This window comes from Python bivittatus, unplaced genomic scaffold (assembly GCF_059951505.1).
Source record: "Python bivittatus isolate LINGU-HERP-01145 unplaced genomic scaffold, Pbiv_v1 ctg000980_np1212, whole genome shotgun sequence".
NCBI classification, from domain to species: domain Eukaryota; kingdom Metazoa; phylum Chordata; class Lepidosauria; order Squamata; family Pythonidae; genus Python; species Python bivittatus.
Window position 1 is genome coordinate 22,138,110 of NW_028277125.1, and position 16,513 is coordinate 22,154,622.

Below are 16,513 nucleotides of genomic sequence, written 5' to 3' on the forward strand. Positions count from 1 at the left end.
GCTGCTAGAAAAGTAAAGGACAGTCACGTGGTCTTTTACAAGGAACAAGTGTTTGTTGAAACAAATGAGCATTGCTGTGTAAAAGCTACATAGCTTTGGAGAAAAAATATGTTTTCCAATATGTCACAAATATTAATATCTTAGATTTTTTCATCATTATTTATTGATTGGATGTTAGAACATGGAACATATTGCAAAGGGCTACTGTAAAGAAATCACTCTGTAGTGAATGAATATGAATACTTTGCTTTTTTCAGTCTATTGCTGCAATTGGACTGTATGATTTGGGCTTTGACAGTGCTTGAAAGAGCAGTTAATAGCTATCTGTGCTGAACAATAGGATTCCCTGCTGGCCAGCCAATATAATTAATTAACTGGTGAAATTGAAATAAAAGTCAGCAAGTGCAGGAAGAGTTCCTCTGGCAAACCTCACATCTTAATGCAACTAAAGTCTTTAACCTTTAAAAAGATGAGGCAGATTTTAGGCTTTAGGTTTTTCTTTTTAAATTCTTGATGGAATTGTTCTGTCCTGTGCTTCAGCATCCTTTGAGTTTATTTTCTGTTGCAAAGCATGTCTGGAACAGCTTGTCCTTGAAGCAATTAATTTGGCTATTGGGCTACCCCCATCCCTCCTGAATTTGGCCATTACATACCATTTTCCTAAGCATAATGGTTTGAAAGTGTTGTTTGTGGTCTTTGAAAATTAATGAGACAAAAATGGGTAGAGGTAGAAATTGTTTCTGCTGTAGAAGGGTGCAAATCTAGCACAATCTTACATAAACCAGAATTACTATAAGAAAAAGATTGCTTATATTGATGTTATTCTCTTTCAGGGTAAATGTTATGCAAAGCTCAGAGGAGGACTAAGAAAAAGTAAGTCAAAGAAATTAAAATCATGAGTTAACTAAAATAGAGAACAAAATTAAAGCTGTTTCACAACACCATTCACTATGGTTCTCCATACCTTTCTATTCTTGCAACCCATCCTTACATCGACCACATTCATATACCAATTTGTACATTGCCTTTTGTTCTTTAAACATTACTTCTCTCATTTTCATGATCTCTCAACTCCATCCAACCATGACTTTCTTAGTCTTTCTTTTTGGCCCATTCACTCTTTCTTCATATCTTTGTTTTGTGATCTGATCCCCATTCATCCTCTCAGCTTGCTTCTTTTATACCACTCACTGACTTTTGTTCTTCATACCCATACATTCAGCATCCACTCATCCTTATCTTCTTGTTTCACCACCACACTTCTTAAATACTCCATTTCTACTGTATTTGACTTACCTATATGTTTTTCTTGATATACCTGACCCTCACTTCCATATATCAAAGATGTATCATATATATCTGTATATGCACAGTTTTATTTCAACAAACATTCATTCCTTATAAGAGACCACATAACCAGCACTATCTTTCTGTGAGCTGTTGCAAGTCTTAAAATTTCTCCATTTGGTATTCCATCTTTAGTAAGCATTTTATGAAGATGTCCAAACTCTTTCGTGTGTGTGTGTGTATATGTGTATCTTTCTTTCTCTCCCAATAATTTGCTACACTTTACCTGTGAAATGCAACTCCTTGATCATTGACACATTAACTTTCAGAACTATACAATGCGTCTTTTGGTATTTGCAAATAATTTGTGTATTCAGTCAGTGATCCAGCATTTTTCCTCATATTCATACCTTTAATGTTATTCCACATTTGTGGTAGTCTGTAACAATTTTTTTTACACTGTTCCAAGCATCTTCTACATCTTCTTTTATTAGGTCTATTTTCTATTAATTCTTTTGCAACAGGAATCTATTTTCTAATACTTTTTCCATATAGGAATTGTACTTTCTCTTCCTGCATCATTCTGTTTTCACTCTAATTTCTTTCATTTGTCTCCTTTTCTTCCGTGTTCATTTTTCCTCAAGATCCACACTTGGCATTACCAAAAATGATCTGTCCCATATTCAAAACCTATTATTATTTGTGTTTCCTTCTTTGTCTCTTTTATCATAAACAGTCAAGTCATGCTTTTAGGTCATGTGCACATATTAATAGCCTTATATTTAAAGTATGGATTTGAAACAAAATATTTTTTCTAAGCTGATCCCCCCCCCCCCAAAAACCCCCCTCAGCTATGAGTCTCATTCTTGGGACTCTAAGTAGCCCAAATGTTTTTTTATGTCCATCCTACATTTTCATGTATTTTGCACCTTAAAATGCAAATGGCAGGATATTGCCTGCCAGTTTTTTGCAGACATGACTGGAGGTGACTCTGAGGGCCACAAAAGGGGCTTGAGGCCATGTGCCTCTAGGCAATGTGTGAACTCCATCCCTACGCTTCTCTGGAACTCCTTTCCAGTGGAAATTGAGGCATGAACAACATCTTTGTGTGCACTTTGCCTTAAAATGGCAAGACTGGAATTATTGTGAGGAAGCAGATTTCTGATAAGCATTAAGATAAATATTTTAATGGTAAAAGCTCTACTAATGGTACATGTTGCTTTAGCAGATGCTAGGCTCTTCTTTTCTTAAGTATTTAAGCATGAACTTAATTTAAAAAGTGATCCATCAGCAATGCTATTGTTGCATTTTACAGTGCATTGCAGATCCTATATTTAGCAGTAGGTTAGGTTAGGCGACCTCCAAGTTACTTTCCAACATAATGATTCTATATAAAATGAAGTTATTCATCTACATTATTAGAAATCAGTGTCTTACATATTATTCATTCAGAAGCTTTTCTCTCCCTGTTTTCCTTGGGAAAATGTAATAATGTGTAAATTGCCTTAGTAATTACTGACACTAAAATGGCTGAGTCTGAAACAGTAATTGTGGAAACATTTAAAATGAAATTATACTTTTATTTTGTACTGACGTTGGACCCCAAATGCAATTTCTTTATTTGAATTAATGGCACTAGATGGTTGTTCTTAATGATTGTCTTCACATTGCCAACACTTTTTCCTTCCTTTGCAGAATAATTGCCTTTGATATTGAGAAGAAAGTTTTTGATGATGAGTTACTGGCACTTGGACAAAAGAAGTTGTCTTCAGTACTGCAGACATTTTTTAGTGGACAATAGTGTTTTTCATGGTAAGATATATGTTATCACTTCTGTTTTTTGTTGTCTCCATTTACTTACCTCCATTTAAGTACATCTGAAATTACATTGCGGAGCCTCCTGAATCAATGGCTCTTATTTATTCTGTGGAGAGCCAAACAAAAGCTGAATTTAGTTTTGAAAGTGGTTTACTTGCTTGCTCGTTGGCTGCATTTTGTGCAAGTTGTAATGGCAACCAACAAAGCAGAGTGAGGCAAAAAAGTGCAGAAATATATATGGAGTCCTTGAGCTACATACAGTGGTACCTCTACTTACAAACGCCCCTACTTACGAATTTTTCGAGATATGACCAGCTCTGGCCCCAAAAATTTACCTCTACTTACGAACTCGCCTCTACTTACGAACCGGATCCGCAGCCATTTTCCCTGCTGCCACGCGGTCGTGGCTTCCTGTGGGTGAGATCGCGGTAGCAAGGAGACGTTCGGTGAGGCTTGTGGTGTGTTTTGTGGCGTTTGGAAGGTTTTTGTGGTGTTTGGAAGGTTTTTGAGGTTTAAAAATAAAATGCATATGTTTCAGAACTGTTTAGCTGTATTTACATTGAACCTTATGGGGGAAATTTATCTCGGGGTGCGACCAAATTCGGAGGGCGGAACGGATTAACCGTATTTACATTGAACCTTATGGGAAACTTTACCTCGACTTGAGACCAACTCGAGTTGCAACCAGAGTCACGGAACGGATTAAGTTCGTAACTAGAGGTACCACTGTATATTCTCTTCTATTGGTAGAAATATCTATGCATCTTGTTGAAATTGTTCAGCTATTTATTCAGGCCGCAGTGCTTGTGTGTTTGTGTGTTAGTTGTATGTGTATTTGTTGAAGTCTATCTTTGTCAGATCCAAAATGAATTGGCTTGATCTGCACTTCTCAATTAGGGTCCAGGTCAGAACGTGCTGATTCCTATGATTTCACACTACTACAATTTTTTACTATCAGTCTTGGATAAAACAAAACAAAAAAACAAAATGGGATCAAAATGCATTTAAGAATACTTTTTTGAGATAAAGTAAGTTTACAAATGTGTCATTCTACCTCCTTTACATGCTATTTATATTTCTATTTTACTACTGTTCAGTCTGTTATTTTAGAATGCTTCTACTCTTTGATTTTATTTAACCTTTGGATTTTAAATAGACATTTAACAATAGGACATGTTTCTTTAGAAACTTACTGGACATACACATTTGAAGTCAGTAAAATGTGCAATTAACCCATCTAAGTACTCTGATGAAACCCTATGGTTTGATTCATATTCCAGGGCTGCCTACCCAAAATACAAAGGTTCCCAATTTTTATTTTTTATACCATTAATTGCAATATAATGATAGGCTGATCTTGACAGCAAACATGGGGAAGGGAGATTCTTCCCACACTTTTTTTTAATCATACAGACCCCCTTGGTCAACTGAGTAGGAAAGCAAACAACAAGCCTGTTAAGCTGCAGGATTTCTTTTTAAAGAACGGAACAAGAATTAGAATCTTCTCAACCTTGCTTAGGGTGGTCCTGATCAGGAACAGCTCAACATTCTATTGTAATTAAGCAAATATAAATCCAAAGTGGGGCACAGTAATACCCAATTTATGTGAATGTGCTTCTTAAAGCCCATTTATTGCACTTCTCCTTTAAAAACTATAACAATCTTGTACCTTTAAAAAAAAGGCAACATGGGAAGCAGTCCTAACATGGGCAGCCTGTATAATTGTGGTAGTCCTACAGGACCTGCCTGAGTAAAGTCCTGTACCATAAAGCAAGATACATTAATGGATCTGCTGAATGTTTGGGTAAGAATGGTCGGTCAATTTTAAACTGTTCCTGGCAAAAATCAAGGACTTGCAAGCACAAGCAATAACTGAATTTATTGCTTGAACTTAATCTACTGAAATAACTCACTAGAGGGCAGCATATGATTTGGAATTGAACAATCTCATTTCCAAATATTTTCAGTTTACTGCCTAGTAAGAAATCACATACAGTTAGAATTCTCTGGTCTTGGGGTATTACTATCATCATCATCATTTTTTTTAAAAACAAAGATATAATTTCAAAAGATGTAATATTGATAACTGGACAAAGAGAATTACTGAAGCTATACAATTAATGCTCAGTGTAACGTTAAAAAAAGATGGACCATACCTGACAAAGTACATTGAATTATTTTTATGATGTGAAAAAAGAATATACAACTTTGAGCTTAGTGACAAAATCTCCACTGCGTTGTTATTTGTAAATGCTAAAAAAAGAAGAAAAAGAAAAGAAGAAAATAATTAAGTAGAGGAAAAAACCTTACTAAAATAATATAGATAAATATTTGTTTTCTAACTTCCCCCTACTTTGTACTCCAGCTCATTTACAATGTTTATAAACTTAAACTTTAGAAGCCATATCCAAGTGTTTGTATTTGCCTTGCTGTATGATATATTGTATATGTGGAAACCATTCTTGCTTAAATTTAAACTTCTATTATGTATATATATTGTTAATTTCACCACTGCTGCATATTCTCCAAGTTTAAATTCCCAGTCAGATATTGTCAGTACTCTGTCTTTTTTCCAGTGTTGTACAAAGTTTGTCCTCCCAGCTGTGAGCGTATATCTTAGTAAGTTATGGTGTTTTTTATTGATATGTTCTGGGATTATATCTAGTAAAAAGAATTGTGGTTTCATTTTGAATTTGATTTTTAAGAGTCTCTGAATGATGCTGTGTATGTCTTGAGGCATTATTAAACATAACTAATGCTGGTGAGCAGCAGTTAAAAAGGTGAAGCATTGTGTTTGGGCCTTGGATTGAAATGCAAATAATAATAATAATAATAATAATAATTATTATTATTATTATTATTATTATTATAATTTACAATTACTGTTTCAATTGGAGTTTTATCTTCCTATATCAGTTGAATTTACCATGAGATAGGGTGCTGTCTACCAGCTTGGCTGGCTTCAAAGAAGGGTTGGACCAATTCATGGAGGCCATGGGAATCAATGGCTATTAGTCTTGATGGCAGCGTGACTGCCTCTGAAGGCCATCCACTGGGAGACTAGGTGGCTTCCTTGTGCAGTTGGTTGGCCACTGAGGACAGACTAGATAGGACAGGGGGTCTAATCCAGGAGGATACTGCTTACGTTCTTATGGATAAGCTCCAGCTGCTTGCAGGCCTTAACTTTGGCTCTAAATACAGATCTGGGGCTGGAAGTTTCTGTGATGCCAGGAAATGCCTGCTTCTGTTGCAATTTATTCTCGGTGGTTTTCTGCGAGCTGTATAGTAAAACTAGTGATCAAAATTCTGGCCAAAGACTGTGGATTCATTCAGAAATACTGACAAAAATGGCAAGCCTAAATTGCTAAGGCTCAAAGTAACAAGAGAAAAGTTTCATTCCCCCTGCTATCTTACTAGGAATAGGGGTGGTAGTGTTGTTAGTGGAGAATGGATGCAATATACCCTCATTCAGTTATGTCCTGCCATTATTAAAGCTGTGGCTTCAAAGAAAGCTGGTGTAGAGAAGTCAGAAGAATGAAAGACAACAGCGCTGTCAGTCTTTCAAGCTAGTCCAGACAAGAAGCACAAACCATGAGTACTAACACTACCATTATTGTAAGGTTACAATAACAGAATCTTGCAAGTCTGAAAGCACATCTTCCCTCCTTTACTTTTACTTTCCAGTAAACTAGGAAGGGTCCCGTCTGAGATGCTTCCTATGTCTCTTTTCCTTCTGTGGGCATGAAGGTTGTCTTGAAGGTTTTGCATGAAGGTTGTCTAGTTTGCATGTCTTTCTTCTGTCTCCCAAGGTCATACTCACAGACTGTTACAAGCACTTTGATGCTGTTCTTCCTTTCTATCTCATAATTGCTACAGGATGTGGCTTCATTCTGTTTTCCTGTGCAGGAGATATGCCGATGGCTTTTGGTAGTGATAGTTGAAACTTACGCCAATTGGCATTGTAGGTCATGGTTTCTGAATAAATCATAATTGAATAGGTTCACACAATGTACTGAAATTTAACTCATGGGTTTGGCTTGGTGTGTTATGTGAATCCAGCCAATTGTGATTTATTTAGCTAAGCAAACTATGGTTTAGAGCATTTGTAGAGATTGGCTTCAGTTTGAAGTTGTTTGTGTCTCATTTTGATGTCCAGAAATGTCCTTGGAAAATAGTGTATATCTTTGTCATAGAACTTTATTCAAGTCAGCTGAATGTTCCATCTGCATATCTTCTATGCTGACATGGTCCAATGATGTGACCAAGAGAAATTTGGATCAGTATTCCCCAAGCTTGTGCTCTCCAGAAGTTGGGTATTCAATTTCCAGGTAGAACTGTAGCCCCAACACAGGTGGAAGATACCACATTGAAAAAATCTGCTTCAAACATTTTTGTACATGGATGTAAGAACTTGTTTTCTTGCTGTTAATAATAATAGTTCCTTAATTCCTTTGGGGTAAAAGGGACAGGTTTTTTTTTTTTTTTAATTTCTGCCTGCCTTTCTCTGTTTCATTTTTTTCAGCAGAAACCTGATTTAATGTTAATTTTGATGTGAATATGAAAAGGACTGAAAATCTAATATCCATGGCTGAAGCTAGAATTACAATTAGCAAGTATTAATTCAAATTCTTATCATCCTGGAAACATAATATTCACCAGGTTGATGGCAAAAGTTGAGAAGACTGCAGATATTAAGGATTAGCATCTTGTTTTTGTTTGATTGCATGAGAGTAAAATATGGAATGTTTCTGAAGTAACTAGGGTGGATTAAAGCGATTTTTAATTTTGAATGGCCTGCTGGCTAGCTGGAATACTTTAGAGCAGTGTTTCTCAACCTTGGCAACTTGAAGATGTGTGGACTTCAACTCCCAGGATTCCCCAGCCAGCCATGCTGGCTGGGGAATTCTGGGAGTTGAAGTCCACACATCTTCAAGTTGCCAAGGTTGAGAAACACTGCTTTAGAGTATTTTCAGAACATAGTTGCTGCTCTCCCATGAGAGGTTGGTGTGTGTGTGTGGGGGGGGGAATTCAGGGGAGAAAAGTTAGAAGTTTTGTTTTTTTCTTGGAGTGAATCCTGGCTGAGGGCCTTGCTAAAAGCAAGGACCTTAATAATACAGATGTCATGCATCTGGTCCAAGGCAGAGGGAGAATTGGAGCCAGTAAGGTAAAGCTGGCAGGGATTGTTGCTTTAGTCATGTGAGGAATTATTTATTTCTGGCCAGTGCTGCTTGTTCAATTTTGGGCAAATTATATTTGCTGTCATTCTGTGTCTGTCTATTTTTTGTCTGTGTGCTCAGACATTAGTGAGCATTAGTTTTGGTTTGCCGATCTGAGCCTCATGTAACTTGCAGCAGTTAAACTGTGATCTTTGGGGCTTTCATTAAATAAAAGTTCTTCTGTTCTTGATTACTCTTGTCTTGAGTTTGAAATGTAGCAATATGCCCTCCAAATTGGCTTTGTCCTGGGACATAGGAGAAAAATACAGCCATTTATTTTAAAACTTATTTCTGAGGAAGGGGGATTTTGTATTCTGCCCCATCCAGATTCCATGAAAGTGTCAGGTTTCAAAGAAGGCCAGGTTAGGAAACAGACTCCATAAAGAAGATTGGAACTCTACAATGTTGTTGTAGGGTCTAATAACAGAATCCTGAATCCCTGACAAGAGTTTTTTTCTTCCTACTCATACCAAGGAGGATCAAGGTGGGGTAATGTTGAATTTCTCTCCCACCACCTGCTCTCTTTCAGAGCTAAGCTGATGTTTGCATAACTGCCTTTTATTTGCCAGTTAGGGGCATTTTTGTGTACAAAAATGGAAGAATACTTTAGCAGTTGCATACTCAAATAGAAAGGGCAATACTACGTATATGTATCGCTCATCTTGTTTTGTAAGTGCTTTCCAAGTACTGACAGGTGGCCTGAAATTGTAGAGCTGACATCAGGAAAGTAAAAGCTAAGTATGAGCTGAGGTTAGTGAAGGATGGTAAGAATAATGAAGGAGGTTTCTTTGGATATGCTCAGAATAAAAAAGAGAAAATAAATCAGTATATCAGCTACTCATTGAAGAGGGCAAAATACCAACAAGTAATGAGGCAGAACTACTTCTATTTTGGTTCAGACTTATCCAACAAAAAACTATGTGTTCTGCCAGGAAATTCAGAAGAGCAACATGAAGGGGTAGGATTGAAGCTTGAGATAAACAGAAAATATCTTCAGGGAATACTTCTTATTTTGAATATATTAAAATCTCCAGAACCAGACAAATTGCATTCTAAGGTATTGAAGGAACTTGAAAAACTTGTGAAGTGTCAAATGAGTGGAGGACAGCAGATATTGAGAGCAATGCCTGGGAAGATTTTAGAGCAGATTATAAAGATGAGTGAGGTGCAAGAATCTTGAAAATAATGTAATAATTACAAGATCAGCATGGATTTATCATTTTTGATTGCATAATTTCCTTAATAAATTGTGGGAATGCTGCTGACATAATATATCTTGAGTTAAGAAAAGCATTTGACAAGCTCCCCATGACATGTTAATTAGCAAGCTAATTAAGTGTGGGCTGCATGGCAAAACAAGTAGATTCATAGCTGGCTTGAAAATTGTACTCAGAGAATGCTCATCAGTAGTTCCTCATAAATTGGAAAGACATTCAAATGGAGTACCTCAAGGATCAGTCCTAGGACCTCTGTTCAGTGGTTGATACTTTTCTCTGGAGAAGTGCCATAGAAAGATGTCTGGAACCTCTGCTCTTCAATATTTTCATTAATGATTTGGATGAAGAGGCAAAGGGTATGCTTATCAAAATTGCAAATGATACAAATTAGGTAGAATAGATAATATTCTAGAAGGTAGAAATAAAATCCAAATTGGCTTGATTGAGTAGAAAATAGGCTGAAGATCATAGAATGACATTTAATAAGATAGGTGCACAGTTCCTTACTTAGGAATCAGAAATCTAAAGGATGTGGGGGGGGGGGATAAATGGCTTGGTAATGATACTTGTGAGAAAAGTCTTGTAGTAGTTAATTGCAAATGGGGTATGAGCCAACAGGGCACTGTGCTTAAAAAAAAAAGGCAAATGCAGCGTCAGGCTTCATCAACAGAGGTATAGTTTCCAACCATGGGAAGTAATTGTTTGAATCTATTCTGCACTGGGAAAGCCCTCCTTGAGTTCTGTGTCTAGTTATGGGCACCACATTTTGAGAAAGAATCAGAGAAATTGGCACAGTTTCAAAAATGGGTAACAAAGATGATTAGGGACTAGAAACTAAGTCTTATGAAGAGAGATTAAAGTAGTTGGATACATTTAGCCATAAGAAAAGACAACTGAGGAAGGCTATGATAGGACCTTTCAAATACCTGAAAGAATGCCATGTAGAAGATTAAGGACCTGTTCTCTCCTTACAGATTAAAGGTGGATTTAAGCAATAGGAAGGCAGATTCCAACTGAGGGTTAGAAAAAAAAAATCCTAATGTTAAGAGCAGTTTGAGAGTAGAAGCAATAACCCAGAGAAGAAACAGGTTCCCCTTCATTGAATACATTCACGTAGAGGCTAGACACCCATCTTTAATGGGTGATTTAATTTGGATTCCTTAGCAGAAAGATGGAGACAATGGCCTAATGCCTGAGCACTATGATTCTTTAATTCTACTAAGAATGACTTCTGAATTATACAATTAGAGACTCTTGAAAACTGTTATCATCAGGATTACTTCTAACAATGCCTTTCTCCAGAAATAAATTTTGTAGTCCACAATCTTTCAAAGCAGTGCTTCCCAAACCTGAGTAAATTACTCAAAATTGGGTAAAAGTAGTTTTTCTTTGGGTAACGACACACAAACCCATTACCCAATCCCAACAGGGACATTTAAATTAACTTAAAGATTGCTACGTGTACTAAAATACATTCAAACATTTCCCAGAGTATTCCTATTAAGATGAAAATCAATGAAATTACCAATGGTAATTTGTTGAAATGACATAAAGATCATTCAAGGTTATTGTTTTTATAATATAGGTAGTCCTCAAGTTATGGCCATTAGTTCAGTGACTGTTCATAGTTAGCATTTTGGGTAACGAAAGAAAAATTTTGGGAAGCACTGTTTTAAAGAGATGGTCTGACATAGAGTTCTATAGGGACTTAGAATATATATGAACAGCTTAAAATAAGTATGAACTCACACTTATCTTTTTGGTTTTCTGCTGACGGTTATCTAAGTGGCAAATCCCCCCCATACCAGAGTATGTTAATAATTTTTAAATCTGCTAACTGGCCACAGAGAACTGGTCCACTCTGGTAATACTATTCTTAATCATATAACAGGAATATCCACTCCCTGCTGTGAACACAGTTCTGGGCAACAAACTTACAAGTCCAGAATGCCTGGAGAAGCTAAGTTACAGATGGCTGATCTATTTGTCTGAGTATTAATTTATTTGGAATAATACATTTAGAACCTAATCAATTTATAACATATTGAATTGCAACTTTACTTGTTTTTATATGAGGCTAATAACACACAGTTAATTTATTTTTTCAGTCTTAGGAAAGTGAGATCTATCTTAATCATTAAGTGGAAAGAGGACATGATTAGGCTTTCTGAACAGCTCATTTTGTTTTATTGGTTGTGGGATTTTTTTAGGGGGTTTGGAAAGATAATTCTTTACCATTTCTTTGATGCCTTCCCCAGGGGTGAGCTTTTTTTGTTGAAAAATAGATTTTACAAAATAGTCCTGAATTAACTTTGCTGAAGATGATTTTCCTCTTTTGATCCCTTCCTTGGATGCATCAGTATTGAGTGAATTGAGCACTACTGGGATTCTGTCATGTTAAATCAATCATGCTTGGACCATGCTACCTTCTGTTTTCTGGTTACTAGAATTAACTATATCACTGTAGTTAATTCAAATTATTATTAGAATCTGTTGTAGATCCTGTTGTTTTATGACAGATGATCCACAAATGATGAGTCACAATCCCTTGCCCCCTTTAGGTAGCCTGAGCTTTGTCCTTCTTCTACTTCTTGCAGGAAGACGATACACTGAGTCTGGTTGGGGCAGTGCCACCCATCCAGCACCAAAGATGGCATAGTCCTAGAACTGGCAGGCCCCAAAACCCAGAGCCACTCAGTCTTGCCAGGGTTCAGCTGAGGCCTGTTGTTCCCCATCCAGACCCTCACAGCCTCCAGGCAGTGGGGTAAGATGTCCACAGCATCGCTTAATTCGGCAGAGATGAATAATTAGGTATCATCAGTGTACTGATGATACCTCACCCCATGGTAACGAATGAACTCATCAGTGGCCTCATGTTGATGTTGAATAGGAGTGGAGGGAGTACCAAACCCTGTGGCACCCCACATAGTAGGGGCCAAGGGTGGGATCTCTCCCCCCCAATTATCACCAACTGGAATCAACTCCAGAGAAAGGAGGCGAACCAGCACAACACAGTGGTGCCCACCTCCAATCCCCTGAGTTGAACCAGAAGGATACCATGGTCGATGGTATCGAAAGCCACAGAGAAGATAAATAAGGCAAGGATGGATGCACAACCCCCTCTTGCCCTTGCTAGAGATCACCCAAAAGCATGACCAATGCCATTTCCATCCCATACCCAGGTCTGAATCCTGACTGTAAAGGATCCAGATAATCTGATTCATCCAAAGTCCTCTGTAACTGTTGCACAACCACTTTCTTAACCAAAAAGGAAGGTTAGATATTAGACAAAAATTGTCCAGTATTGTGGGGTCCAGTGGCTTCCTGAGGAGAGAGCAAGCCAAGTCCTTCTTAAGAGGTAAAGGAACAACCCCCTCACTCAAAGAAGAATTCACCACCATGAGAACCCACTCACACAACATACCCCAGGTTGATTTAACAAGCCAGGAGAGGCATGTATCTAAAGAGCAGTGGCTAAGCTCGCAGTCCTAAGGACCCTATCCACTTCCTCAGGCCCAACATGTTCAAACTGTTCTCAGATAACCAGGCAAAACTCCTCCCCAGGCATCTCCTCCAGACCTGCAACAAGGCCAGTGTCCAACTGCGAGCAAATTTGAGTGTCTGACAGATGCTGAACAAATTCTTCTGCACATCCCTGCAAGGGGTTCTCTGAGCCTCCTTTACCCAAGAGAGCTTGTGTCACCTGAAGCAGGGCTGCAGGACAGCTATCCGCAGATGCAATAAAGGCAGAGAAGTACTGATGCTTCGCTGCTCTTACTGCCATGAGGTACACCTTAATAGCAGCTCTAACCTGTGTTCAGTCGAGTTCGTCCCTTGTTGAACACCAGCTCTAGACATCTCTTCTCCTGTTTCATCTCCCTTAACTCTTCCGTGAACCATGGGGAATGATGGGATCAATGAGAGGGGAGAGGTTGCACTGGTATGATCCTATCCAAAGCCTCAGCCACCCTCCTATTCCAAGTGGTGACCAAGGCTTCAGATGGACTGTGCAGCAGACCAGCAGGAACAGCCCCCCAACTACCTCTGAAACCCATCAGGGTGCATCAGTCACTGTGGGTGGACTGATCCAATGCAGTGAATAGCAGTGCTAGAGAATCCCATGCTAATCAGGGTGTGATCTGGCCATGACAAGGGAGACACCAAGAGCTCCCCCAATTTTAGATCACATAGCCACTGCTTTTACAGGAATACCAGATCCAGTGTGTGACCACTGTCCCAAGTTGGGCTCTGGATGACCTGGGATAGACCCATGGCTGTCCTGGTGGCCATGAACTCCTGAGCTGCCTGAGACCCCATTCCTAGAGAAGTCTGGGGAACTCCACTGTCAACCCAGAAATGGAGTCAGGGAGCTCAGGCAGGGAGGTTGCTACGCAGCAGGGAGCCTGGTACAACAGGCAGGATTGTTGTGGAACTAATGACAGTAATATATTGAGCATATATGAAAAAGGTTTACTTCCAGTAGGGTTCAACACAATTCGACAGAGAAGTGAGGCAGCTGGTGAAAAAGAGATGCAAAAGAAAAATGTAGGAATGCCAGATCACTTCATAGTGCCTGGAGGTTATTTAAAGCCACAATAATTGAGTCTCAACTGGACTGTGTTCCACAATGTAAACAACAACAACCAAAACAACCAAATCCAGGAAGAGATTATGGGTTTATAGTAATGTCCAGGAAATTATCAGACATCCTTCAGGAAATAGAAACCATGTCCTAATGAGAAGAACATAAATAAGTACAAACTCTGGCAGAAAAAGTATAAACTGATAATAAGGAACATGGAATAAGGAGATGGAGGGAGTTTGAGGAGTGCATGGCAAAAATATATGTGGGGATAATAAGAGCTTCTTTAAATATAGTCAAAACTGAAAATAAGCCAGATAAGTGAGTCAGCATTGTAATGTGCCAAAAGAAAAGAAAGAAAGAAAGAAAGAAAGAAAGAAAGAAAGAAAGGAAGGAAAGGAAGGAAGAAAGGAAGAAAGGAAGAAAGGAAGAAAGGAAGAAAGGAAGAAAGGAAGAAAGGAAGAAAGGAGGGGAGAGGGAGCGGGGGAGGAACATGTGATTTTGGGTTGCAGCAACAGAAATATATTTTCCAAGGCATGAGAAGGAATTGGCCCATTTTATTCTGTTTTAGTCAGTCTTTGCCTCAAGTAGTGTCCAGTTTTTGGCCTCTCCCTAAGAAGAATTCAGATGAACCAGAACAGGTTCAAAAAAGGGCAAAAAGAATAATCAGGGACTAGATACTAAGTCCTGTGAAGACTGATTGAAGGAAAAGGCATGCTTACCTTTGGGAAGAGAAGGCTGGGGCTCAGGGGGATGTATGACAGCAGGTTTGAAATACCACAAAGAATGTCACGCAGAAGAAGGTCAAATCTTGTTCTCTCTCAGGTCATGGTACAACGCCCTTAATTCACATGAAGGCAGATCCTGATTGAAAGCTAGACGAATCTTCGTAACAGGAAGTGAAACCAACTACCCCAAGATGAGGTGGGGTTCCTTTGATCAGTTGTGTTCAAGTAGGGGCTGGACAGCCTTTAGTTGTGGATGATTTAATTTGGATTCCTGCATGAAGCAGCTTGATGTCCAAATCTCCCTTTCTAAAACTATGATTCCAGAAAAGTAGTTGAAAAATAATTTCTGGTACAAGGGAAAACAAACAAAATAGAAATAGCGTGAACCATCCTCCATTTACTTACAATGCAACAATTATTTATCATATTTATTTATCATATTTATATAGCCACCCATCTCACATAAAAGTGAGTGGGAAACATTTGGAGGTCACTACAAGAACCCTATTTGTTACCCCTATTTTTTGACACAGCCCTGAATCATCTTCACATTCTCAAGGAAAGGTCTGTCTTGTTACTTGCTACTTAGTCTTGTTAACAAGAAATGGCCAAGACAGAGCTCAAGACTGTAACTGTCTGCAATTCAGAGTGGCACCCCTCTCCTGCATCTGCAGATTGGAGGGAAAAATAAATACTGCTGGATACATGCCTGCCAGAGCAGATTTACTGACAGGATAACACATTCTTCACTGGAATGAGAGAATGTTTCTGAATATTACCGGCAGAGGCCAGCAAATATCTCAGGAAGAGGATAGTGTTACGGTACACAAAAACCTGTTTGAGCACTAAATAAATACACAGTCTGTGCTTGTAAAACTCAAACGTTTTATGAGTTAAAAATTGCCTGAAGGTTCCTTGTTATTCTCTAATGTTATCAGAAAAAATGTTAATTTCACTCTTTGCATGATATGAATATTCCAATCTGCTTAGGTTAACAAATTTCTAGTCACAGAAATTCAGGCTGCCATAGCAGTTATCTGTTCCTCCAGGGAGATTCTGCCTGCAGTGAAGGAAAAATTGCTATACATATCAACCAGAGAGAGAAAGCATGCCAGGTTCTGATCAAATAATTTTGTCATTATTTTCCTATCGGGGCTCTTCAGAAGGGAAGGATAAATACAGTGTATTCCATATGCTCCACACGTTGCAGTGCATGGATTAGATAAATTTGGGTGTGCGTCACTCCTTCCTGTGTGGAAGTTGTCCTATGGAAGGTCCTTCTCAGCTGAAACATGTAGTACTTGATATTAACAACTAGAATTTTCCATAGATCATCTATACTTTAGTTTTTATGTCTCTTTGTTTGCATCCTAGGCCTTCTGCTGTGAGGTTTTATTTTGTGTACATTTATATTTTATTATTTCCAGTCATCCAGCTTGATAACATTCCTGCATTGATTCACCTATAGTAAATATTTAGATTAAAAAAAACAAAACAAAACAGGGAAAATAGGAAGAATATGGCTTCTGGAATTCTTTTCAACCCTTTAATATCTCTGCTCTGGGTCACATGACTGGGAAGGGGGAGAAAGGCACATTCTCCATGTTCTCCTCACTTCCAGCACAGAAGTCATGGACATCAGTGCAGTTATCTCTGCTTTTATGG

At 38.3% G+C, this 16,513-nt stretch overlaps 1 protein-coding gene across 1 annotated transcript in view; it reads left to right on the forward strand.

The window, feature by feature from the left end:
- PLCH1 (phospholipase C eta 1) overlaps positions 1–16,513 on the forward strand; it is a 147,059-nt gene that overhangs the window by 15,297 nt on the left and 115,249 nt on the right. The window contains exons 2-3 of the mRNA XM_088132148.1: positions 834–873; positions 2,983–3,099. Coding sequence (XP_087988274.1) covers positions 3,018–3,099 — 82 coding nt within the window. The 5' untranslated portion in view covers positions 834–873; positions 2,983–3,017. The remainder of the gene's footprint in view (positions 1–833; positions 874–2,982; positions 3,100–16,513) is intronic.